The sequence below is a fragment of the Megalopta genalis genome, chromosome 11, assembly GCF_051020955.1.
Source record: "Megalopta genalis isolate 19385.01 chromosome 11, iyMegGena1_principal, whole genome shotgun sequence".
NCBI classification, from domain to species: Eukaryota; Metazoa; Arthropoda; class Insecta; order Hymenoptera; family Halictidae; genus Megalopta; species Megalopta genalis.
In genome coordinates this window covers 11033567-11059785 of record NC_135023.1, presented here as the reverse complement: position 1 = coordinate 11059785, position 26219 = coordinate 11033567, and the positions used below count along the sequence as shown (strand labels likewise).

Genomic DNA, 26219 nt, shown 5'->3' with positions numbered 1-26219 from the left:
GTTCGGGAAACGCGTGGCCGCCGGTTTCCCTGAAAAAGGACACCGGCCGCGTATCTCGCGTCCGTTTCGGGCCGAGCCCAAACAAACCGGAACAAGGATTCTTCTTCTCTATCGTCGTCGCTCGTTCAGGGTTAACCGGCGTCCGAGAACGTTCTCGCCGCTCCTCCTCGGCGCTCCGCCTCGGCCCGCTCGCACGAAGTGTGCCGCAGCTGCTCGCTTGTCGGCGGTCGCGCGGGGACACCCACGGCAAAACGACGGTCCCCGCGGCGGATACGCGGGCCTGGATACGGACCACGGGCACCGCCGCCGCCGCGGATATCGGATAATGATTTCAGTAATTCCCGGCGGGCCCCGAGAGTCCCGCTCTGTCGGACACTTGAAAGGATCGTCGACGAGAGGACCAGGGGGCCGACTGGGTGCCCGACACATGTAGCCCCCCGGGTGGCGGGCACCGCAACTCCACGGACCCCCAACGGTGACACGAGCTACGGGACATTCTGCACTGTCATCGAGCCGGCTTCGTGTCATCGCGTACTGCGTAAGCTCCGTATCATCCCCGCGCACGAGTCCCCGAGCCACCAAACCTAAGACCGTTTCGGTGCTCTAAGTCGGCCTAACGTCGACTCGGTCGCTGCCCAAGAACCCTTCACCTTCGTCAACGGACGCGAAATTGCAGTGGAAACGATCGTTCGGACGCGACAACGTCGGAGCTGTGGCTTTCTTCTCGACGAGGCGTTCGATTTTTCATCGCGTCGCCGCGTCCGTTTCTTCGATATGTAACTTACAAATGTAATTTCGAGTCTGAGAGCTTTTTACGTCGAGATTCTGTGAGAAGATCTCCGCCTGGAAAGCGACGATTTTTGAAGCGAAGGGGCCTTTTTTAGCTGCTGAGATTGACTTTTAACCGACTCGGAAGTTTTAATAACTCTTTCGATTCGATAATTCGACGGGAAGAAGCTGCAACGCTGCAGCTGTTGCAACGGTCTGCGACGACTCCGACGATCTCTCGACGTCGAACTCGTCGTCCCGACGTCTCGAACGATCGAGAATCGGTCGGCCGCAACGCCGGTCGCCCCGGGACCCCGTGGACGAGTGCAAGCTGCACGGTGCAACCATCGACGGCGGGCCGACTTGGTGCATCGCCAGGAAAATTGCACGCTCCTCCTTGATGACGTCGTAATTGCCAACGACCGGCCGGCCAATAGGCGCTCCTGCGTGGGAGCGAGGCAGAGAGAACGACCGGGTGGAACCGGGACGGGGCCGCGGCGGAGAAAGGAGAGGAGAGATAGGTGGAGCGAGGAGGAACCCGATTGGTCCTACTCCCAGAGGATATCGTAGCCATGGAAACTCTTGTCGCCGCGAGGAGAAACCGCTCCGAAATAAGTGATACGGGGGAGGGAGCCCTGGAAGGGAGCGATAGCCGGCGGGGGATCGAACGTGGAGGAGAGGCGGTCGCGATCGAAAATTCACGCGATTTCTTGGCGGCCTGCCATTTGGAAAAGTACCTACTTCGACGCGTTTCGGAGCACGATGCCGTTTTTATCCCCTCGCTCGTGCGACCGAGATGTTCGCGGTATTTCAAGCTCGGCCGTTCGAAAGATTTTACAAGAAATTTTTGTCGACGGCGCAGCGAAGACGGGGATCCGTTGCGGCACCGTCGAGCGTTGCTGAAAATTGTTGGAGAAGATGTAGAAATGAGTGCAGTACGTTCTAGCTGATTTTCCTTGTAAATAAAAATGGACAATTTGAGGAGAGGAGCTTTGTGGCTCGTTTTTATAATTGTTGATAATAGGTGGCTATAAAAGTGAGCCGCGAGGCTTTTAATAATCGTATCTATTCTTTACAAATTGTCCATTTTCGTCTGCAAGCTGAAGGTGAATTAGGGAGAATTTGCTATACTCGGTTTTTACACGCAGTTTTTTCTACGAAAAATTCGAAGTCAATTGCGGGATGTTAATATGATTGTATGACGCATACACGATACACTGCTGTGCTATGTTCAAACCACAGTAAATACATTCCAATTATCGTTAAAAAATAGGAATGATAGTCAAGAAAAATTGGACAATTTTTTGGAAGAGTAGATACGATGTACCTAGTTGGTCAACAACAATGAAAACGAACTGCGAGGCTCGTATAATTGCACCTGCTCTTCAAAAACTCTCCATTTTTGTTTAGAAGCTGAAGGAAAATTAGAGAAAATTAACTGTATTAATTTTCAATAAATAATAGCAACGAGCAATGTATGTATAGTTTATAAGCTACTATTATTACTAATATAGCTTATAAATAACAGCAACGAGCAATATATATAGCTTATAAGCTACTATTGTTATTCATACTGCAGGAATGTATATATAGTTTATAAGCTATTATTATTATTAATACAGCTTATAAATAACAGCAACGAGCAATATATATAGCTTATAAGCTACTATTATTATTAACACAGCTTATAAATAACAGCAACGAGCAATACACATAGCTTATAAGCTACAATTATCATTAATACAGCTAATAAATAACAGCAACAAGCAGACAAATGAACAGATCGAATACAAAACAACGAAAACATACAAAAGCTCGAAGATCGCAATTGCTTCGATTGCAAATCAATAAAACGATTAAACCGATTAAACTAAAAATCTCCCACGTAGCACCCGTATCTCGCAATTCGCGCAGTCAATCTCAATTTTGCATAAAAATCCACGGTCTAACAACGGTGGCTCAACAATGAATTACGATCTTGCCCCCAAAAAAACACGAATCTCAGAAACGTGCTCGAATCAATTCGTCGAGCGACGATGCAAAAAACGATCTCTGACATTTGAGCCGTTTATTTTGAAAGCGGCATAAGTCACTTTGTTTTTAGGTCTATATATTAAATATATACCCTCTTAAATTTTAAGGGTTTGCGTTTGAACACGTTTAAAAACATGGCTGCTAACTTTCCAGAAGATTTACTTGTATTTCTTATCTCAGTATACTGATATTTTTCTCAGTACAAATAATTTCGCATAAGCATTAAAAAATCACCACTTTTCATTACGGTTGAAGTGCCTTCTGCCACTTTCAAAATAAACGGCTCATTTCCCCGGACAGTCGTCGCAGCGCGAACAACGTCTCAAATAAATTCGCGGTTGCGTAACTCCAGGCCCGTCTCGATTCCGGCCGAATCGATCGAACAGTTTCGTGCGATCTCGATCGATCTCGGCCAAGTTTCCGCGGATTTCCGACAAAGCGTCCGCGCCCGCGATCGCGCGCAGTCGAAAGCTGCCGGGGGTGGAGGCAACGAAAGATCCTCTCCGCGCCGCGTCCGCGCCCCTTTCCCCCCTTCGAGCCGGTGGCAGGCATCATCGGTGGGCACGATCGCGAAGCAACAAGTGTTACCAGCTCCACGGCGTCGCCCCGCCCCCAACCAGCAGCCGGCGTCGGAGGGAATCGGTGGAAACTGCCCCGAGGCGATGCAACCACCTCACTCGAGCGCCGATCGCGCCAGCAACTAGAAATCATTCTCGCCCGGCACACACCGGTCTCTCTTTCTCTCTCTCTCTCTCTCCCTCTCTCTCTCTTTCTCTCTCTTCTCCCGTTCGCGTCTCCGTCGCTTTGTCAAACGATGTCAACCGCGGCCCAGCGACGCCGTGCCGAGCGGAAGTGAGCCATCGCACCGACCGGAGAGAGAGCTGCGTCGTCGTCAGCATCGTCGACGTCGTCGTCGTCGTCGTCGTGATCGTCGTGATAGAGCATCGTCCGTGATCCAGTGAGAGTTTTGTGGAAATCGTGTGTTCGCCGTATCGTCGACGGAGGATGAAGATCCGACGGTCCGGGAGCTGAACAGGTCCCCGGAAGAAGAATCGTGTGTCACCGCGCTCCTCGGATCGACGGCGATCTACGAAGCCGAAAGAGACATCGTGGTCGTTCGAGATTTTCCTCAAGGTTTATATCGGGGAGAAACCTCTGTGAAAAACCTCTCTGTGAATCCGTTTATCCGGCCGGAGCCCGACGCGGCCCGCGCAGCGCACAGCACGATAGCCGGCTGCCAGGGAGCAAACAGAGCAAAAAGCTCGCGCGCGGTGCACAAAGGAGAGCGGAGAGATTAGGATTGCCGGTGGCTCGCGCGTGTGTTCCCGAGCCGCGAGGAAGAAGCTCGCCGGTCCGCGAGATAGACCCGCCGTCTCGGCGACCTCGCGAGAATCGGAGCCGCGCCGCGACGGGCCGCCGCGCGTGCCCGTCTCGCTCGCTCTTCTCTCGGGGCACGATCCAGCGGGAAATTAATCGAACGCGCGAGGCCCGATACATACGGCCAGTGGGCACAGCGCCGCCGTCGCGTCTCGCCGCGCGCGCGAGAGAGAATCGGAGGCGAGAAGAACGAAACACGGGAAAAGTCGGTCCGTCGACGGGCCCCGCGGGCCGCGCGCGTTCCCCCCGCGAAACGGAAGTGACGTCGCGATGATAAAACGGTAATTACGATTAACCCGTTAGCCCGTTGTTCCACCGGACGATGAGCATTCCCAGTGCGAGATAAACACGTTTTTTCTTCGCCGAGCAACACGATTATTCATTCGCCGTCGAGGATTTCACGATCGTCGAAGCCAAACCCCGCGGAAAGATGAACGACGTCATGGGAGAAGCGTCCGGCTCGATCTCGTCGAACAGCGCTGCTGCCACCGCCGCGGCCGTCGTTAACAGTATAAACAACAACGGCGGCAACGCGAAGAACAATGGGAAGGGTGCTGCTGCCGTGGTCACGGCGATCGGCGCGAACAGCGGCGAGAAGATCAGCGCGGCGGTCACCAAGGTTCTTAAGGGATACGACTGGACCCAGATACCGATCGCTACCAAGTGAGTTTCCTGTTCGACGCGGCCCGATTACCGTGGCCCGGCGTCCGGCCGCGTCGCCGACGGATACGCTCGGAACGAATTGTTCGGTTATTCGAGTAAATGATTCGATTGAAGTAAAACGACGATTATTCGAGCAATTTTGTAATCGATCGAACGTATCTCGTTCGAACCGCGCGGGCCCGTGTTTCCGGTTCCAGCGACGGATCGGCGGAGCGGCGCGATTCCGAGCGCAAACAGGTTGCCAGGTTGCCGAGCCGTTTTAATCGCCGCGAGAGTCGCATTAGCAGGCATTAACGCCGACGGGGTTACCGCTAAGCGTTTTAGGCACGGCCGGAGGTGTTCGCTGTCGCGGAAAAGGAGGGGAAACGCGAGGAAAAAGTCGAAGTAACCGGCGGGACGGGGCGGGCCGAGGCGCGGCGCGACGCGAAGCGGCTTGAAAAATACGTAACGCTAACTTAATTATGACGCACTCGTTTCCTCGGCTTGGGAAACGTCTGCTGGAAAAATGTCCTCGGCTGCCAATTAACGCAAATTAGCTAATTAATGCTCGATCTCGCCGCGTCTCCCCGGCCACCCCCGCCACCCTTCCGTCGATCGCCGGCGCAGCCGCTCGTGGGAAGCGCGCGGCGTGCAGATCGAAAAGGACGAGCGATACGGGGAACGCGATTCTGCTGCTGCTTCTTCTTCTTCTTCTTCTTCTTCTTCTTTTTTTCTCTCGTTTCGCTGGCGTATCGGAGAGAAGGGGACGAATTAATAGCCGTCTCGTTGCGCCATACCGACGATCGTTCCGATTCGATAAAATCGAAACGGCTCCGGGGAAAATGACGCAATCCGCTCGATGGCGCAGAAACGAAATCGCCGCGGCGTTCCGCGCGCGGTGGTCTTCTTGGTTGATCGTCATTCTCGATCGCTCTCTCTCTCTCTCTCTCTCTCTCTCTCTCTCTCTCTCTCTCTTTCTCTCTCTATATATAATATTGTTGTCTTATTCTCTTTATCTCTATCCCAATTATGCGCCCGATCGCGGCGGGCGGGCCGGCAAAGGTGGACGAAAGGTGTTCGCCGTTTCCACGGAAAATTTCCCCGGCTCCCGGTGCCGGCACCTCCGAGTGTATCGCTATGCGCTTATCGCGGTAACCCTCAATTACACGGGGTTATCTCGGGGTAGCTAAAGGGTACCGTGTTTATTCCCGGCGATAGGGGCCGATAAAATCGACTAGTTTTAATTCCCATGGATTCTATGAGAACCAACCCCCGTCGCGGTTCCTCTGTTTGCCCACGGTAATTCCACGGTGCGCCCTTTCTCTCTCTCTCTCTCTCTCTCTCTCTCTCTCTCTCTCTCTCTTTCTCTCTCTCACATTCTGGATTCGTCGCCGATCATCATGCGACCGTGCTCCGCTTCGCAATTCCGCTCCGCGATTCCGTTCCGATTCCTCGCCCGCTGGATTTTTGCCGACTCGCGTTCGCTCGCTCGCTTTTCTTGCGACATCCTCTTTCGCAAGCCACCGGTGGCAACGGAGAGAAAGCGAAGAGAGGCTGGATGTGCAGCTGGGTGCATCATTTGACAGTGCCACGCCTACGCGTCCTCTCCGGCAGTGGCCGGTGCGAGGCGGCGTAAACGAGGTGTAAAAGACTCGTCGACGATTTTTTCGCGTGTACAGGTAAACCGCCGCTCCAAACGGCGTCGTAGTCGCGACTGCCGTGAAAACCCTTGTTAGTGGGCCCGCGCTAATTACAAACGGCTCCTCGGGTTTACACACGGATTTAACGCCCCTCTTATTTCAAAGAGGCCGAAATATATACGAGCCTGTTTTCGAATCCTTGGCTGCATTTTTATTCCGTGCCGATCGCCTCGCGCGCGCGCTTTCGAAACTGCATCCTGGAAACTGCGCATCGCGAACCTCGTTCTAGGAAACGCCCCTTCGATCTTCGTAGGGAACGTAGCTGGCTCCGCGAGCACATTCGCGAGAAATTCGGGCGTCGGTCTGTGGGAGGACGGCGCGATTGCTGAGGCGATGCGTTTTTAAGGACTGCCGGAGAACGGGGACATGTAGTTAATTTTCTCACTGATTTGAAATCTAATTTCGCACAGAAATGGGCAATTTGGGAAGCAGAGATGCGATTATTGGAGTCTTGCGGCTCGTTTTTATAGTTATCGATTGTCGACGATTAGAAAAAAGAGTCGCGAGGCTCGAATAATCGCACCTACTTCTCTCAAATTGTCCATTTCTATGCGTACGGTAATTTTCCTCTAATGTCGCACTCTGATTTCGCAGAAAAATTGACAATTTGGGAAGCAGAGATGCGATTATTCGAGCCTTGCGGCTCGTTTTTATAGTTATCGATTGTCAACAGCTATAAAAACGAGAAGCAAGGCTCGAATAATCGCATCTACTTCTCCCAAATTGTCCATTTCTGTGCGTACATTAATTTTCCTCTAATGTCGCGCTTAGATTGCGCACAAAAATGGACAATTTGGGAAGCGGAACTATATTATTGAATATAGTTTTAATACGGAGTTGTTACCACTATATAGTTAACTATTATATGTTAATATAGTTAATATAATTAATATTATATAGTTAAGTTTATACTTAATATTATAGTTAATATTATATATCATAGCTAACTATTATATAATTTGTATAGTCACCGATTGACAACAACTATAAAAACGAAACGAAAGGCTCGAATAAATGCATAATTAATTAATTCGAATAAATATATAAATTTCTCCACAATCTGAGCGCGAATTACGGAGAATTTAGTCTAATCTTTCTTCGAAATAATGATTCTCCAACTCGATTGCAACGAACAGGAGTTGAATAAAAATTTACTTTATATTTCTTGACATATTTAATCGGTTGAAAACAATGGCACAGTAACTCGCGACACACATAGATGCGCGCTCCGAAAATGGATGCGCCACAGAAAACCGTTTAATATCGCGATCGGTCGACTCATATTTTTTCCCTAAGCGATCGCGCGAACGTCTTCTTCTCGATTTCCTCGCAGAAGGATAAATTCGATGGTTCCCGGTCTCGGGGCATATCGGGGCCCTCGAGGCCCCCGCAGGCCCCAGAAAGAAAACAGCGCGAGGAAGAAGTAGGTACTCGCAATCACGTCAGTCACGTCGATTCGGTCCGAGACAGAGGGCAACAGTTTTATGAAGTCATCTTCTAGGAAAGAAAGGGATACGTCCATTCCTGCTCGTCACCGGTTGGCAGCGGCGGTGTTATTTTAAGGCCGGTTTTAAGCGTGCCGTGGCGGCTCGCCCGGATGACCCGGGGGTAGCTGCGCCGGTTACAAAACTCGAGACGGGACGATGCACAACGCGCGGCACCGTCTGTCAGGAGCCAGAAGACGGCAGCCTCCGGTTGTATTTTCTTCTGCAAGTCACCCGACGATCGGGACTCCGTTTTCGAGAAACCCCTGCGGTATCCTTCGCGCGGGTCGACCGACAGCGAATTCCTCTCGTCCCGAATGAAAATCACCTTCCGGCGGGTACGATTGCGCGTAATCTGCCGCGGCGACACCGCGACGGAGTCATTGTTGACGCAGAGACCCTACGGAGGTCCAGAAGCGACTAACAAACTGTTGCCTTGTGAGAATTACAAGGCACGGCTTGCTCGAATTTTTCGTGATTTTTATAACAGCGTTATAAAATACGAACGAAGAAATATATTTCTCTAATGCAACTTTTTAATGCAAGCAGCGTTATCGCATTAATAATTTAAAAAAATGTGAAAAATGTGAAATCGGCCCGTTTGACCGACGGTGATAGATAGATTTAGCGTTCAAGAAAATGAGAACCGGGATCAATGGTGCAGTAAATTCTCCCTAATTGACGCTCAGATTACGGTAATTTCACCCTAATTCGCGCTCGGATCGCGCACGAAATGGACGATCTTGGAAGAGGAGATACGATTATTCTCGAGTCTTCCGTCTCGTTTTTATAGCTGTTGACAATCGATGACTATAAAAACGAGCTGCAAGGCTCGAATAATCGCATCTGCTCTTCCCAAATTGTCGATTTTTGTGCGCAATCTGAGCGCGACATTAGAGAGAAATTACTGTGTGCACAAAAATGGATAAATTTGGGAAGAAGAGATACGATTATTCTCAAGCCTTGCGTTTCGTTTTTATGGTTATTGTCAATCGGTGACTATAAAAATGATATAATAGTTAACTATAATATATAATATTAACTATATAATATTAACTACATTAACATATAATAGTTAACTATATAATAGTAAAACTCTATATTAAAACTATATTCAATAATAACTATAATGGTCGTATCTCCGCTTCCCAAATTCTCCATTTTTGTGCGCAATCTGAGCGCGGCATTAGAGGAAAATTACTGCACGCAGAGAAATGGACAATTTGGGAGAAGTAGATTCCATTATTCGAGCCTCGCGTCTCTTTTTTCTAATCGTCCACAATCGGTAACTATAAAAACGAGCCGCAAGAACTCCAATAATCGCATCTCCGCTTCCCAAATTGTCCACTTTTGTGCGCAATCTGAGCGCGACGTTAGGGACAAATCACTGTACGCACAAAAATGGACAATTTGGGAGAAGTGGAGCCTCGCGTCTCATTTTTATAATCGTCGACAATCGGTAACTATAAAAACGAGCCGCAAGGCACGAACGAACGCGTCCCTTCATTCCAAATGCATCAATTTTCGTGCGCCCTCCGCGAGGGCGCGAATTAGAGCGAAATTACTATAATTCCCGTCGATCTAAGCACGGCGCGAAGTAACTCAAGCGCGTAGACGTAACGAAGGCAAACGTTTCCAATGAAGATAACGTGCTCGAATTGCAGGAGTTCCGGCGACAAAAGGCAGGCCCACGTGAAGAGGCCCATGAACGCGTTCATGGTGTGGGCGCAGGCCGCGAGGCGGATCCTGGCCGAACAGTACCCTCAGCTGCACAACGCGGAGCTGTCCAAGAGCCTCGGGAAAATATGGCGGTGAGTGTATCGCGGATTTCGATTCGCCTCCGCAGCGAGACGACCGTCGTCCGCCACGGGAAAACGAAGCGGCGAGGATGATATTCGCGTGTCTCTGCGACGGCGCTGCGTCCCGATTAAATTAATCGGCACCACGTGTCGCGGGCCCCGCGATCAGATAAACCCGATTCTCACAGGCGCTGGCCTGCCGGCTGGCAGCGAGCCATGAACGCGTTTCAATCTCGTCTTCTTTCCTCGCGGCCCGATGGACAAGACACCGAAGAGAAACCTGCTGCCCCGCCGCTCGCCATGGCCGACCGTGCGTAATCAACGGCGTAGCCTGGCCCGATCCACGCGACCACTTGTTGCACGCGGGCCTATTTTTAAACGCGAATTCGCGGCCGGCCTTCTTTTTTTTCTCTCCCCGCTCTCTCTCTCTCTCTCTCTCTCTCTCTCTCTCTCTCTCTCTCTCTCTCTCTCTCTCTCTCTCTCTCTCTCTCTTTGCTGCTCGTACACATTCCTACCACGTGGCGCCGAGGCTGCACGTGGTAGGACCCCGCCGCGTGACATCTATACGAACCCCCGCGCTGTCTGCCGCTCCTCGACACCCGGTTCGACCTTTTTCTCGCGGCCCCCGGCGCGCTTTTTACCCGGGAAACCGGAAATTGCGGCGCCGCAGCCGCCGCACGGCGACCCAGCCCGGCGTGACCGTCTTCGATCCCGATCGGTCGATCGATCGAAAGGAAATCGGCGGCGGTCCCTTGTCCGTGAAAGTCGCGAGCCGTTCGAGGATGCCGTCGTTTCCTGGTCGGGGCTAACGAGCTGCCCCACAGTGGGCCCGCGAGGATCACAGAACGAGCCGACGGGGACCCCCGCGGAGAATCATTTTACAATGCCTGGATCGCGATCCCGATCGACGATCGAGAGCTCCGCCGATCTTTTCTCTCGTCTCTCTCTCTCTCTCTCTCTCTCTCTCTGTCTCTCTCTGTCTCTTTTTCTCTGTTTCGACGTCGCGTTAGCCGCGGTTCCAGCAAAATTCTGTCACGATGCCGGGTTCGTTACACGGGACTTTACGAGGCTGCCGGTGGTCTCGCGGTGCGAAGTGTTTGTAACCGATGATTTCACGGCCGGGGCACGTTTGTTCGGGCGCCCGCGCTCCCGGCGGAGTCCCTAAATTTCGGCCTCTAAAAAGTAATTATTTAGCGCCTTCCGAAATAGACCCCGAGCACCAATTAACACCGGCTACCGAACCCAGGCCGGCCTTTCTTCTCCGGCTACGTCGGCCTTTCCCCCGCTGTCCGGGCGTCCCGTAACCTCGAGGACCGCAGAGCTTCCACGGGATTTCTAGCGACTCGATTCAACGGCGTTGTTACCAGTCATCTCTGCTAATGAGAACGACGTCGAAATCCGCGAGCGATCGGCGAAATCCGCGAACACGCGGCGCGTACGCTTCGATTCCGAGCGAAATCTGTTTAGATACGTGTGCGCGCTTTTTGACGAAGCGAGTAAAGGGGCTATTTCTATGCGACTTAGCTCAAATGATAGCTTGAAGCGTCTAGTTTGAGATAGGGTAGATCAGATTGTAATAGAATGACGGGATCATTTCGAGATATTAAAAGGAATCGACCTCTGATGTTATGGGGTTCGCAAGATTTATAAGGGAAATTTCGAATGGATTTTAAGATATGTCTTCGTAGAGCTGTTTTAATGCGACGTAGCTTAAATGAAAGCTGGAAGTGTCTACTTTAAGATAGGATAGATCAGATTGTAATAGAATGACAGAATCATTTTGAGATATTAAAAGGAATAGACCTCTAATATCATGGAGAAGCAAGATTTAAAAGGGAGATTTCGGATAAATTTTAAGATACGTCTCCGTAGAGTTATTTTTATGCCACTTAGCTCAAACGAAAGCTGGAAGCGTCTATTGTAAGACAGGGTAGATCATATTGCAATAGAATGACGAGACAAGTTTGAGAAATAATAAAGAATCGACTTCTGACATCGTAGGGTTCGCAAGATTTAAAAGAGAAATTTCGTATGAATATTAAGATACGTCTGCGTAGAGCTATTTCTATGAAACTTAGCCCAAACGAAAGCTAGAAGTGTCTACTTTAAGACAGCGTAGATCAGATCGTAATAGAAAGACGGGATAATTTTGAGAAATTAAAAGGAATCGTCCTCTGTTGTCACAGGATTCGCAAAATTTAATAGAGAAAGTTTGGATGGATTTTAAGATACGTCTCCATAGAACTATTTCTACAAAACTTAGCTCAAATGAAAGCTTGAAGCGTCTACTTTAAAACAGGGTAAATCGTATTGTAATAGAACGACGAGACAATGTTGAGAAATAATAAAGAATCGTCTTCTGACATCATAGAATTCGCAAGATGTAAAAGGGAAATTTCGAATAGAATTTAAAATACGTCTCCGTGGAGCTATTTCTATGAAACTTAGCTCAAATGAAAGCTGAAAACGTCTACTTTAAAACAGGGTAAATCATATTGCAATAGAACGACGAGACAATGTTGAGAAATAATAAAGAATCGTCTTCTGACATCATAGAATTCGCAAGATGTAAAAGGTAAATTTCGAATAGAATTTAAAATACGTCTCTGTAGAGCTATTTCTATGAAACTTAGCTCAAATGAAAGCTGAGAACCTCTACTTTAAGTTAGAGTAAATCCTTACAGATATCCTAATAGATACTTATTGTATAACAAGTCCGTTCGCATCGACGACCGCGCGGTGCTACGTATTCCTACAAGAAAACGCGAACGAACTTGTTACGCAATCTAATAATATTTATGGAGGAGCCACGGGGATTTCCGATTCGCCGCATAGTTGACAAGATTAATTCGTTAGTCTTCGATCAGGCGATTATTTGCGAACGGGGGGAAGGGCTGTGCTCGTGCTATCGACGCCGATACGCGGGGTGCCGAGTAGCCAGGTGTAGGCGTCGGAAATAAATCTTCTCCTTTTTCTTCCGGCTCGAAAGGTATCGCGGTTCGGATATTAGACTCGATGTTTGTCGACAAAACGAAAACAGATACGTATCCCCCGGTTCATCCTTGGCGCGTGCTGGCAGCTGCCTGCCGGTTCCTGCCACAGATAAAGAGCCCCCAAGGATCACAATAAACGCCTTGTCCCCGTCAGGTGAATTTTTCCGAACTGCCCCTTCCTCCCGACCCGTTAAGTCCCCTACGACGGAGACCGCGCGCAAATAAGGCTCGTGACGAACAGGTAAATGCATCTTATCTGACGGAAGCAACGCGTTCCGATCTTCCCGGCCACAGCTACGCGAGTCCCCAAGAGACACGTACGGGGCTACCCCAGCGATTCTTCCGCCATTTTGCAACGCCGCATCTCCTTTCTTTTGGATCTGTGTTCGACCGTGTACGATTCATTCTACAAAAATGTTCCAAAAATGTCTTATTAAGTATTATATATTTAAATATAATATAATATAATATAATTATATAATATATTATGTAATATAATTATATAAGTATTATATATTTAAATATAATATAATATAATATAATTATATAATATATTATGTAATATAATTATATAAGTATTATACATTTAAATGTTTCATAAAAATAATCCAGAAACGGGGATTCCTGAGATTATTTGAAGTAACTTTTTCCTCAGCGAAAATTCAATCCGCCGCTTCGCTTACGAGTTATTAACAAAAAACGGCGGCCAATGAGAGGCGAGATAGGCTGACGCGAGGCGGCCCCTTCCAACGAGCGCACGTAGCTCAGTTCCGCTCATTGGTTCGGACGTCTCGCGCCAGCTGATCCCGCCCTCTCATTGGTCACCGTTTTTCGCTAATAACTCGTAAACGAAACCGCGGATTGCATTCTCGCTAAGGAAAAAGTTACTTCAAACGACTCGAGGAACCTCTCATTTCTGGATTGCGAGACATTTTTGGGACACCCTGTAGATAGCTTTCTAGAAACCACTCGGTCGGTTTAACCGTAGGATGACTGAAGGTTTTACGGTCGGACGAAAGCCGAAGCCGGGTCAAGTTTCACCCGAAACGAAATTTCTTTATTCGTGTGTATCGAAGAATCAATTTTTTGATTTACATTTCAATTCATTAGGTTGTTTTTTGGTAAGTTTACTATATAAAAAACGATTATAGCGAATCGACGATAAGGAAGCAATTATTGGAAAGCATTTTATTAGCGAATTTATTGCAGATTCGGTCATTGGCAAGTAGACCGCGGATTTTTATTTAAAATAAAAATTGTTCACATCGATTGCAATTGATAGAAACCGAGAGTGGCGACTTCATATTCTTTTATAATCTTTTTAATACTTCATAATCTTGTTAGTAGATCAAAAACAATACATTAACGTTTTAACAGTAGAACTATCGAGCCCTAAACATAACTAATGTGTACCTTTTTATAACAACGACAGGACTGGATTTATTTAAACTTCCTTCGATTTTTATTATAACATTTTCTCGAACGAAGTAATATCCTGTAAAAAGTTTATAGTGTCAGAAATTATATTATAACAATGACAAGGCTGGATTTATTTAGATTCCCTTCAATTTTTATTATAACATTTTCTCGAATGAAAAAATATCCTGTAAAAAGTTTATAGTATCAGGAATTGTATTATGACTACAACAAGACTGGATTTATTTAAATTCCCCACGATTTTTATTATAACATTTTCTCGAACGAAGTAATATCCTGTAAAAAGTTTACAGTATCAGGAATTGTATTATAACAATAACAAGACTGGATTATTGGATTATTATTTAATTATTTATTACTGGATTATTATTTAAATTTCCGAAATCAGTCGTTTCGACTGATTTGACAAATCCAGTGTCAAAATGCTTTCAATTCGTAGGCTATCCGAAGCTGCCCAATTTGCCCTAAACGCGTAAAATCCGTGTTCCACCGATAAGTCCCGCAGTCCCATAAATCATTTGGCTGAAAATAAAGGCAGCACGGTCGGGCTTCGCTCGAGGGTATACTCCGACGGGAACATCGAGGCGAACAGAGAGCGAGAGAGAGCGAGAGGCGGCAAAGGGTTCTAGGGACTCCATCCCGCCCAGTTCGCGGACTTCTAGATATTCCTCGAAGACTTTCGCCATTTTCTTGGCACCCGTTTGCTCACCTGCCGGCGGCGCTATCGTTCGCACATGCCGTGGCGATACGGCTCTGTCAACCTCTTTCTCCAAGGGCGGCGTAGAACGCCGATCGGCCGCGACAGGGCCGCCGCTGGTTCGGGATCTAAATTGGCCGGCTCTGCGTTGCATCTGGCAAGGAAAAAGGCAGCGACACGACCCGCTATCGCGTCGGAGATCCCGCCTCGACGGCCGAAAAAACCCCGAGGCGAAGTCCATTGACCAGATGGGGCTCTCCGCCGCTCCCCGGTTCCCAGTGACAAAACATCTCGCGCGTTTCATGCCGGGGTTCGAGAGCACCTCTCCAACACGTCCCCCGTGGGATTTAAACTTCTTTGCCGCGGCCATCGATTCGATATCGTCGGGCCCCCCTCCGGCCCCTCGGTGGGCCCTTCCGAGAAGAGCGGCGGCGTCGATCGCGGAACCCGTGGAACAGGTGGCGGTCACAGCATCGAAACGTCTAGTTTCGTGGGCCGGAAACGGGCGCGGAACGATAACGCCGCGAAACTCGACCTGCTGGAATTATTGCTGGAGATCTCCGGGCACCGGAAAAGCTTATCGGGCCCCCGGGGGGGCTTTACGAGCCCAGTGGGAACATAAACACGAGGAATTAAAGACTAACACGACGAGTGAAGAGCGGAGCGCGCGCGAGCGAGCGAGCGAGCGGTTCCGAGTCGCGCGGCGCGGATGATGGAGGACCGCGACGACGCTCGACCTCGGCCGCATACCGCATCATCGAGCGAACGTGTTTGTGCGCCGCTGCGTCCTTAAGACTCCTCGTAGCCAGAAACACTAACCAGACCTCCCATTTCGACTCCTCGAGTGTATCGCGCGGATGATAGAAACGCTCTCGTTCTCCATGCCTCTTCTGATGCCGGATACGCGAACCGCCCGAGAGGATCGCGCGGCCGCGTGTGAACCTCCGCCGCGACGGGCTTCACGCAACGATGAAATCGTGGCGAACGCGACCTACAGGATCGTGAAAACGGAATTGATATGTGGCGCCGATCGCGCAGGTGGTACAGGGCGTCGATGTCGACCCTTTGTTTTACGATCGAGTTTGAGAGACCTGGTCGGATAATCGGGACAGAAATGATTATTACGTCTGTGAGACGTGGACGAGAAATTAGGACAGAAATTATTATCACGTCTGAGAGACGTGGTCAGGTATTCGGACAGAAATGATTATTACGTCTGTGAGACGTGGACGAGAAATTAGGACAGAAATTATTATCACGTCTGAGAGACGTGGTCAGATATTCGGACAGAAATGATTATTACGTCTGTGAGACGTGGACGAGAAATTAGGACAGAAATTATTATCACGTCTGAGAGACGTGGTCAGATATTCGGACAGAAATGATTATTACGTCTGTGAGACGTGGACGAAAAATTAGGACAGAAACTATTATAATGTCTGAGAGACGTAGTCAGAAAGTCGGGATATAAATGATTATCACGTCCGAGAGACGTGGTCAGATAATCAGGCCAGAAATTATTATCACGCATGAGAGATGTAGCCAAGAAATCGGAACATAAATAATTACTACGTCCGAGAGACGTGATAAAAGAATCGGGCCAGAAATGATTGTCACGTCTGAGAGACGTGGTCAGATAATCGGGCCAGAAATGATTATCACGTCTAAGAGACATGATAAGAAAATCGGGCCAGGAATGATAATCACGCCCAAAAAATCTGATTAGATAATCGAGCCAGAAATGATTATCACGTTTCTCAGACGTGGTAAAAAATCGAGCCAGGAATGATTATCACGTCTGAGAAACGTGGTCAGAAAATCGGGCCAGAAATGAGAGCCGCGAAGCGTCAGTCGAGCCAAATATAAACGTAACTAGTTAGGCTTGTGTTAGACTAGGAATACGTGCTTTGTTTGTTTTCCATTTGTTTAATTGTTTTATTAATAGTTAAAGAAGATAGCGCAGGAACCAGCTGGACACGAGCTATGATTTTTGCGATCTTTAATTGTTTACAGCTCATAAGAAGATCAACCGATTTCGGTGAAATTTTTAACGTGCATATAACTTACTCAGATCTACTCAGATCTATTTTTAAAATTTTCATTTGTAGGCTCAGATAAGAAAGTTAGAAAAACAACAGCTTCTTTTTATTTCCTGTTATCGTTCTAAGTAATAGCAACCTTTGAAAAAAGTATTCCAGTTATGTGCTCTGGTCTAGTTATGCATTGGTCGCTCTGTGATCTGAAAGTTCAAAACGTTTAGTCCAGTTCTAAAGAAGTTATTTCGTTTTGAAAAGTGTCCGAATATCAATGGGAGTCACTGTTTTTTCATTCCGTAAGAAGTTCGCGATTGGCACAAGTTCAGACGTTTCGCGCAACCGAGAAAAAGACTCGGCGCGTGACCGACCTTGTTTATTGTTTATAGTACACGTTATTGAAACCGAGATCGTAGGTCAAGAGGTTAAAGACAAGGTTATTAACACTAGATTTACGGAATCCGTGAAAATGACGGGTCACTAATTTTCTAATTTACGATCATTCATATCGTAAAGATACATACATTTACGAGTTATTTATCCAATTTATACATTACTTACGGAAAATGTTAAACACTTGTTACAAATCAGATTGTTACTTTCATCTTATTGTTACTTTCATAAGCTAATATATAAAACAGCTGTTTTCTGTGCTCCGTAAATCAAGTGTTAAGGACAATTAAGACAGTTGAGACCCAAATTTTTCTCTAATTTTCTAATTTACGATTATCCATATCGTAAAGATACATACACATTTACTAGTTATTTATCCAATTTATACATTACTTACAGCAAATGTTAAACGCTTGTTAAAAATCAGATTGTTACTTTCATCTAATTGTTACTTTCATATGCTAATTTATAAAACAGCTCTTTTCTGTGTGCCCCGTAAATCAAGCGTTAAAGACAATTAAGACAGTTGAGATCCAAATTTTTCTCTAATTTTCTAATTTACGATTATATATACATTTACGGGTTATTTATTCAATTTACACGTTACTTACAGCAAATGTTAAACGCTTGTTAAAAATCAGATTGTTACTTTCATCTTATTGTTACTTTCATAAGCTAATATATAAAACAGCTGTTTTCTGTGCTCCGTAAATCAAGCGTTAAGGACAATTAAGACAGTTGAGACCCAAATTTTTCTCTAATTTTCTAATTTACGATTATATATACATTTACGAGTTATTTATTCAATTTACACGTTACTTACAGCAAATGTTAAACACTTGTTACAAATCAGATTGTTACTTTCATAAACTAATATATAAAACAGCTCTTTTTTCTGTGTGCCCCGTAAATCAAGCGTTAAGGACAATTAAGACAGTTGAGACCCAAATTTTTCTCGACGTCTCGCCGCCGCCTTTCCAGCACTCCCGACCGCGTTAATCAAAATCGATGATCGATCGGCTTGCAGACAGCTCTCCGAAAGCGACAAGAAGCCGTTCATCGATGAGGCCGATCTCCTCCGCGTGATCCACAAACGCGAGCACCCGGACTACAAGTACCAGCCCCGCCGCCGGAAGCAGAACGGGCCGTCGGGAAGGGACGGGTCGCCCTCGAGGGGCCAGAGCAACGTCGCCTACAACGTGTCCAGGTCCCTGAAGCAGGAGGACATGAGTCCCAGGGGAGTCCAAGGCCCGAATTCTCCTCAGAACGGAGTCAGCTCATCCCCGCCGACCACCCCGAACCAAGGACTGTCTCCGCCAACCCCTCCCACCACCCCTCGAGGCCAACATTACATCAATCAGGTAAACGAGCTTGGATATTCGATGGAAAGTGACGCGATCTTCTGAACTCTAACCTCGAAGTGTAATTGGAAATAACGATGGTGGGCTTTGATGAACGATTTGTAGGCTTTGGGGTGAGAGAGAGAGAGAGAGAGAGAGAGAGAGAGAGAGAGAGAGATTTCGTTCTTTCGTTGTCTTTATTTCCACTAAGAAAATATAAATTTATGTTATGTCGACGCGCGGGGATGATCTTGACCTTATAGCATAATAAATATATAATAGAATATATAATAATAATTATATATTCTATTCTTATATATATATATATATATATATATATATATATATATATAATAATTATAATATAATAATAATTATATATTCTATTCTTATATATAATAATTATAATATAATAATAATATATAATAGAATATAAAATAACTGGATATAATATAACTTGGTATACTCGCGATCATTTATCTTTTTATTTATCAATTCTTATTTTATTTATCAATACTTTTTATGGTATTCCTTCTAAATACATTCGTTTTTTTCTGTGGACTTTGTCGAAACATGTGAAAATTGTAATCAGTTGTCTGAAACTTGACATTCGGATATCAATTTTTCCGGTACTTATATAAATAATATATTATTATATATATTATTATTATTATTATATTATATAATACTTATATAAATAAATAAATATAAATATAGAATACTTATTTGTATATATATAAATACGTAAGTATTATTTAAATAAGTAAATTAGTAAGTATTATTGAATAATATAAAGTATTATTGAATATAAAATAAGTATTATTTGATATAAAATAATATAAGTATTATTTAAATATATATATATATACTTACATAAATCTCCATCACGCGTCAGGCTCGCGAAAGTATGCCAAAGGGGTTAACTGAAAAAGAAATTGAAACTGGAATTGCCTCGAAGCAAACGTTCGATTGATCTGCGCAGGGCAATCAGCCGCAGCAGAACAACATGTACCATCAGGATCTCGTGATCAGCTCGACGAGCGAGTCCCCGCATCAGCAGCAATCCACGAACGTGGATTATCGGTACATCGAGGTTGCCGATAACGAGTTAAACGGGCTCGGATCGTTAGGGGGTGTCGGGTTGAACCTACCCCTGAACCTTCAGGAGTGCGAGGTCGAGAGCAACGAGCTGGACCAGTACCTGCGGCCGCAGGTGCCTCCGGTGCATCTACCCCCGCCGACTACCACCCCGTCGCCGTGGGCGTTCAATAGGTAAGCGGATCCGGGAAGGGGTGAAACAGGTTCCCCTTTCGGTGCCCGAAGTTTCGCCGTTGGTTCGCTTCTTCGTCGTCCGCCACGCCTAATGACCTCGACAAAATTTAATAAAGTACTTAATAATAAAGTATATATTTCGTTCGATCGAATTAACCCTCGCATATACGTCCAAAAGCCTCGTTTCACTATCGGTGATTCATTTATTTTCTGATCGTAAATTCTTCCTAATTGAGACTCGCTCGGATTGCGCATAAAAAATGGAAAATTTGTGTGGCTTTGCGACTCGTTTTTATAGTCGCTGACTATCGGTAATCTTTTGTTCCGAAATTGTTCATTTTTGTGTACAATCTGAGCGTCGGTTGCTAATAAAATTTACTGAATACTGTAAATTTACTAATGAATAATAATAATGATAATGATAATGGTATTTTTTAATGATGATAATGATAATAATATTTTTCAATAATGATAGTGATAATAATATTTCTTAATAATAATAGTGATAATGATAACAATAATAATACAAAAAAATAATAAACCATTGGTAATATTGTCATAACGGAACGTGTTACACAATAAGAAATTCCTTATTTCGTCTATTTACAAGTAACTTAGTATATTTCCTTACGCGTGATACACAAAGGTCCCCGCAGACCCGGTCACCGGCATGCAAGGGTTGACATCGAAATGTTCCGTTGCATTGCTTATTCGACGGCAATAAAACAGACCGCGGAGTTTACGAATTTATAACAAAAATGACCAGATCAAATGTACAGCGTCGCAAAGGAATTAGAAAAATTCCAGAACAACGTTAAATTATTTTCAACCTATCACAATTATCAAAAGAGTAAACACATCCCCGTCCAACATACGATTCTCGCGATTAACAAACGATTTTTATCGCGCGCAAAGATCCGCTGGTCCGATGACAAATTATCGTAAAAAAGAAACGCTCGAATCGTTTACAAAAATCGGGTGAAAATAGTCTTTTTTAATTTACGTCTCGTGGCGTTAAACGACGAAACTTGTTCGATGGACTCGGAATTGGCCGCGGCGACATTTCCGACCGAACGTCGGTAGCCAAGGTTCTCTTGTTCTCGTTGCAGATACGAGGACGAGGTCGAGAGGCCGACCAAGCGGCACTGCTCGGAGCAGAGCATCGCAGAGACGTCCTGGGAGGACAGATCCCAGGAGATCGTGAGGTACCACGAGCTGCAACCGCCCCTGCCCCCGATGCAGTACATCTGCTCGAGCCACAACGCGCATTACTCGCACGCGGCCGGCCAGATGAACCACCCGCACGTGTCGACGTCGTACGCGCAGTACCAACGCTACGTACCTGGCATCGAGACCTGGCCGCACTACATGTAGAAGAGGTGACGAATGTTCGCGCGTGGCAAAACCGCGGGGACGCGTTGAGAAATCCGCGGTCGGAGGAGGACTCTCTCTCGCTGCCGTTCGGATGATCGGGGACGGGAGCGATTCGGTTAATCACAATTAATCACCTAGATTAGCGTCTTCTCTTTCGAGTCGTTCGGACGACGATCGTTTTTCTCGACCACGTCGTCGACACAATAGCCAAATATGCGAGACACAGTTTTTCTAACACGTTAGGGAGTTTTTACGTTTAAGAAACCGGAGATCGGAGGAGCCTTGGCAAGGCGTCGTCGATCCGAACGCGCGAGCGTGAACGCTTGGAGAGCCTCGGGTGCTCGGCTCGCTCTCTCGCGCGCGAGATTATACGACGTTCGTGTTTCTTTTCTTTTTTTTTTCTTTCATTTTTATCGTCCCCCGTTGGCCGGGGGCATGATCGAAAAGAGCGCGCGCGAGTCGAGGCCCCGAGGCACGGAGCCGGGAAGCTCGCGTGTAAACGGCACGCCGGAGGCACGATCTTGCTCCATGACATCATTCCATGACAGCCGGCCATTCCAAAGCGCAGAATTTCAGGCTAAACAAACAGACCGCTCGATACGGTGCCCTCGCGCCGCGATCCAAATATAATAAATATATAACGCACGGACTATAAACCGGCGTGGCGGCTAGCGGAGCGCCGCGCGCACCAAAGTGTATGGCACGTTCTTCAAATAAACCTGCGGAACGCGATCGTGGACGGATCGCGAAACGTGGATCTACGGGCAGAGACCAATGGGATATCGACCCTCGAGAAAGAGAGATGATTCGACGAACGCGATGTACTATGATCAGGATTTAGGGGATGGTAAACGGTAAACCTAACGAGCTGCTCGAAGTGGCAGGCTTTCATGGAGCTTGTGAAGTTGCTGAAAGTAAATTTTTCGTGATTGACGAACGGAATTTCGACACGAAAATCGACGATTTGCGATGGGGAGATGCGATTGATCGAGCCTTGCGGATCGTTTTTATGGTTATCGATTGTCAAGAAGTATAAAAAAGGGGCTACAAGATAGGATAATCGTCTCTTCTTCTTCACAAATTGTTGATTCTTATGCGTAGATTGAGGGATAATTGGAGCAAATTTACTGTACATGGTTGCAAAGAAAAATCTGATTATTCGGTGGATTATTTTCTTGAATTATTTTTGTGAATTATTTTCGTGGATTATTTTCCTGGATTAGCGATTTAACGAACCAGAATTTCAACACGGTTCAAGACTGTTCAACAATTCAACACGGTTTAAGATAGTTGAACAATTCAAGATTGTTCAACATTTCTTTGCAATCGTGTACAATAAATTCACGACAATTCTCTCTCAATTTGTACACGAAAGTCGACAATTTTCATAGTTGTTGACAATCGGAGGCTATAAAAAGGAACCGCGAGACTCGAATAATCGTATCTTCTGTTCCTAAATTGTCCACTTTTGTGTACCAGTTGAGGTACAATTGGAGAGAATTTACTGCAAAGAAATGCAAAGAAATCTCTAATTAATCGTTGGATTACTTTCTCAGATTATTTTCGTGGATTCTTCTCTTGGATTACCAATTTAACGAACGAGAATTTCAACACTGTTTAAGACTGTTCAAGAGTTCAATAATTCAAGATTGTTCAACATTTCTTTGCAAAATCGTTGGATTATTTTCTCAGATTATTTTCGTGGATTATTCTCTTGGATTACCGATTTAACGAACTAGAATTTCAGCATGGTTAAAAACTGTTCAGCAATTCAAGATTGTTCAACATTTCTTTGCAAAATCGTTGGATTATTTTCTCAGAACATTTTCATGGATTTTTCTCTTGGATTAGCGATTTAACAAACGAGAATTTCAATACTGTTCAAAACTGTTCAACAGTTCAACAATTCAAGATTGTTCAACATTTCTTTGCAAAATCGTTAGATTATTTTCTCAGATCACTTTCATGGATTCTTCTCTCGGATTACCAAATTAACGAACGAGAATTTCAACACATTCCAAAACTCTTCAACAGTTCAACAATTCAAGATTGTTCACCATTTCTTCGCAACCGTGTACAATAAATTCTCTCCAATTCTCCCTCAACACGTACACAAAAATCGACCTGTATGCAGCTTCTATCATAGAAAATGATCGAATAAATTTATCAATCCAAGCAGACGTTACAACAAAACCGATGAAAGGACTAAATAAATATACGATCTTGTCACCCTTACAAAGCTGGGGCCGCCAAACTTCTGATCTGTGCGACCTGTTTCTTTTAAATTATAGTCGGCGGTCTATCAACGTCGTACGTGTTAAGTGATCGTAAGAAAAATGGTAATTCGAAGCCAAAAATAAGATTAAATTTAAGATAAACATAGATAATATCAGACAGGCGGGCGATTAGAAGTAATACGACCAGTGGTCTACGGTCGACGCTTTGGCCACTCCTGCCTTTCTATGTGTGTGTTATAAAGCAACACTCGTTAGCTACTTCTAGGACCGATGGGTTTATCGTTGAATAACCGTCCGCAAAGAATCGGTGTTCAAGTTGAAATTCGAGGGACCAAATAATATCTTCGGGAATCTTTAACACTTTACACTCGAATCATTTTTCTCACTTATAGCATTTTCATTTTATATTATATTATATATAATATATTAATTATATATATTATATAATTATATTATATATATATAATTATATTAATTATATATATATATATATATATATATATATATATATATATATATATATATATATATATATATATATATAATTGTATCGTATAAAATGAAAATGCTATAAGTGAGAAAAATGATTGTATATTTACAGTTGAAATATATATATATTTTATACGATATATATATTTTCATTTTATACGATACAATTTATTTTATGCATATGAAATTGACTCTTGCGACTCGCACACAACAGTTACACTCTCTACAATTTCCTAAATCTAAACTTTGTTAATATAAAAATGATCTAAAAACGCGAAAAAAAAATTATTTTAAAACGAACAAATTTCACTAAAAATTATCTTAAAACGAACAAATTTTACTGGTGCCTCTGGGTCACCACTCGAGCGCAAAGGGTTAAACCTCTCGAAAATCGTCGCTGGTCTTTTCCGGATTAGATTCGAGCGGGACGAGATTTTGGCCCTTGTCGAGCGGTCGAACGGCGGTCAGCACATCGAAGCACATAGGTCAGTAATTCTCTCACAGATATTAACAATCTATTTCGTTACTACGCTGACAGCCGTGCTTTTTGTACTTAGAATATTTATTGTACCGCCTATACACAGAGCGCCGAGCGTAAAATATCGCCCCGCGAGACGACAAACGCTCTCGCGCGCGCGCGCGCGCCCCCTTCGAGGGCTAATTTATGTAAGTAATAATATAAGTATGGCGATGTATTCTTAATTTCTAGGAATAAAGAGAGCATTTTCAAACGAACACATCTGATTATTCTTCCTTATCCCGTCTTCTTGTTTGTTCCCACCGTGAAATTCGCGCGTTTCCGGTTGCATAATAAAACTTCGGGCCGCAGGGGCGAGGGGCGGGGAGGAAGGGGGGACGCGTTAAATATTTGAGCGATTCGCTGGCACGATGCGACGTAAAATAGGAGGACCCGCGCGAGTGGACTGTTCTAGGTTTCCAAGAGCAAACAGGCTTATCGAAATCCGTCCGACGAGGGACGTGGGAATACGTCGCGACTTTTATGCCACTTATCCGCGTCTCGAGATTAAAAAGCCGAAGAGAGAGAGAGGGAGAGAGAGAGAGTGCGAGATCGAGAGAGGGAGAGAGAGAGAGAGTGCGAGATCGAGAGAGGGAGAGAGAGAGAGAGAGAAAGAGAGAGAGAGAGAGAAAGAGAGAGAGAGAGAGAGAGTGCGAGATCGAGAGAGGGAGAGAGAGAGAGAGTGCGAGATCGAGAGAGGGAGAGAGAGAGAGAGAGAGAAAGAGAGAGAGAGAGAGAGAGAAAGAGAGAGAGAGAGAGAGAGTGCGAGATCGAGAGAGGGAGAGAGAGAGAGAGTGCGAGATCGAGAGAGGGAGAGATGGCGACCACGTGTGCCGACTGTTATTCTTAATCGCGCGTGCATTTTTCAACTCGCTCGCTCGCTCGCTCGCCCTCGCCAGAAATGCACCGGCGGCCGATCTTCGATAAACAATTTGGATAGTTTGCCGCGGGGCGGGACCGATCGATCGACGTGTAAACGCCGCGATCGGACGTCTCCGTGTTTACTTCGGGCTCGGACTCCGTTTCGATCTCGCGCGGAGAGAAGCGCGCGCGCGCGCGAGCGCGTACAAGCAGCCGCGGCGGCCGAGTGGCCGAGCCATGGAAATCACGCGAGCCAGTTTCGTACCGAAATAACACGGTGCCGTCATCGACGAGCCATATTTTCATCGTCGAACGACAGTGGATTTTTTCGCCGGCCGCCGCCAGCACGCGGGAAGAAACGGAAAAGGGTTTGTGACGAGAGACAGGCTTTCCGTCGCAACGGGCGACGTTGTATCGTCGCGCAGCTGTCTCGAGGCGTTTTTTATTCTCGGCCCGCGCGGCTCGTTGTCCGTCAAGATTTCGATAAAGCCTGTCGGCGCAGGGGAACGATCTCCGGAAACGGCCGAAATCGCGTCACCCTTTCGACGTCACCCTTAGCCGTGGCGCCTCTTTTTCAGAGCGCGCACCTATGTACAGCGACTGTAAGAAGTGCTTTGATATATGAGGAAAACATTGATTCAACGATACTGTCGTAAACAATGAAAAGGAGCAGTAATTTATCTAATAATATCGTGTTCGAATATTAATGCGAGTCACTGTATATGTGTCGTTGCTACGACGAGCATACTCGTCAAACATAGAGCAAGCGTCG

General features: G+C 45.9%; 1 protein-coding gene across 2 annotated transcripts; it reads left to right on the top strand.

The window, feature by feature from the left end:
• Positions 1–3243: 3243 nt before the first annotated feature.
• LOC117226182 (transcription factor Sox-9-B) lies at positions 3244–24046 on the top strand. 2 transcript variants are annotated; one of them, XM_033480261.2, is made up of 5 exons: positions 3244–4842; positions 9688–9816; positions 18385–18718; positions 19680–19969; positions 21079–24046. In XM_033480261.2, exons 1-5 carry the CDS (start codon positions 4610–4612, stop codon positions 21341–21343), a joined length of 1251 nt encoding a protein of 416 aa, XP_033336152.2. In that variant the 5' UTR covers positions 3244–4609; the 3' UTR covers positions 21344–24046. The 2 variants fall into 2 exon arrangements, with proteins under 2 accessions (XP_033336152.2, XP_033336151.2); XM_033480260.2 differs by having other exon boundaries at positions 3254–4842; positions 9670–9816.
• The last annotated feature ends 2173 nt before the right edge of the window (positions 24047–26219 follow it).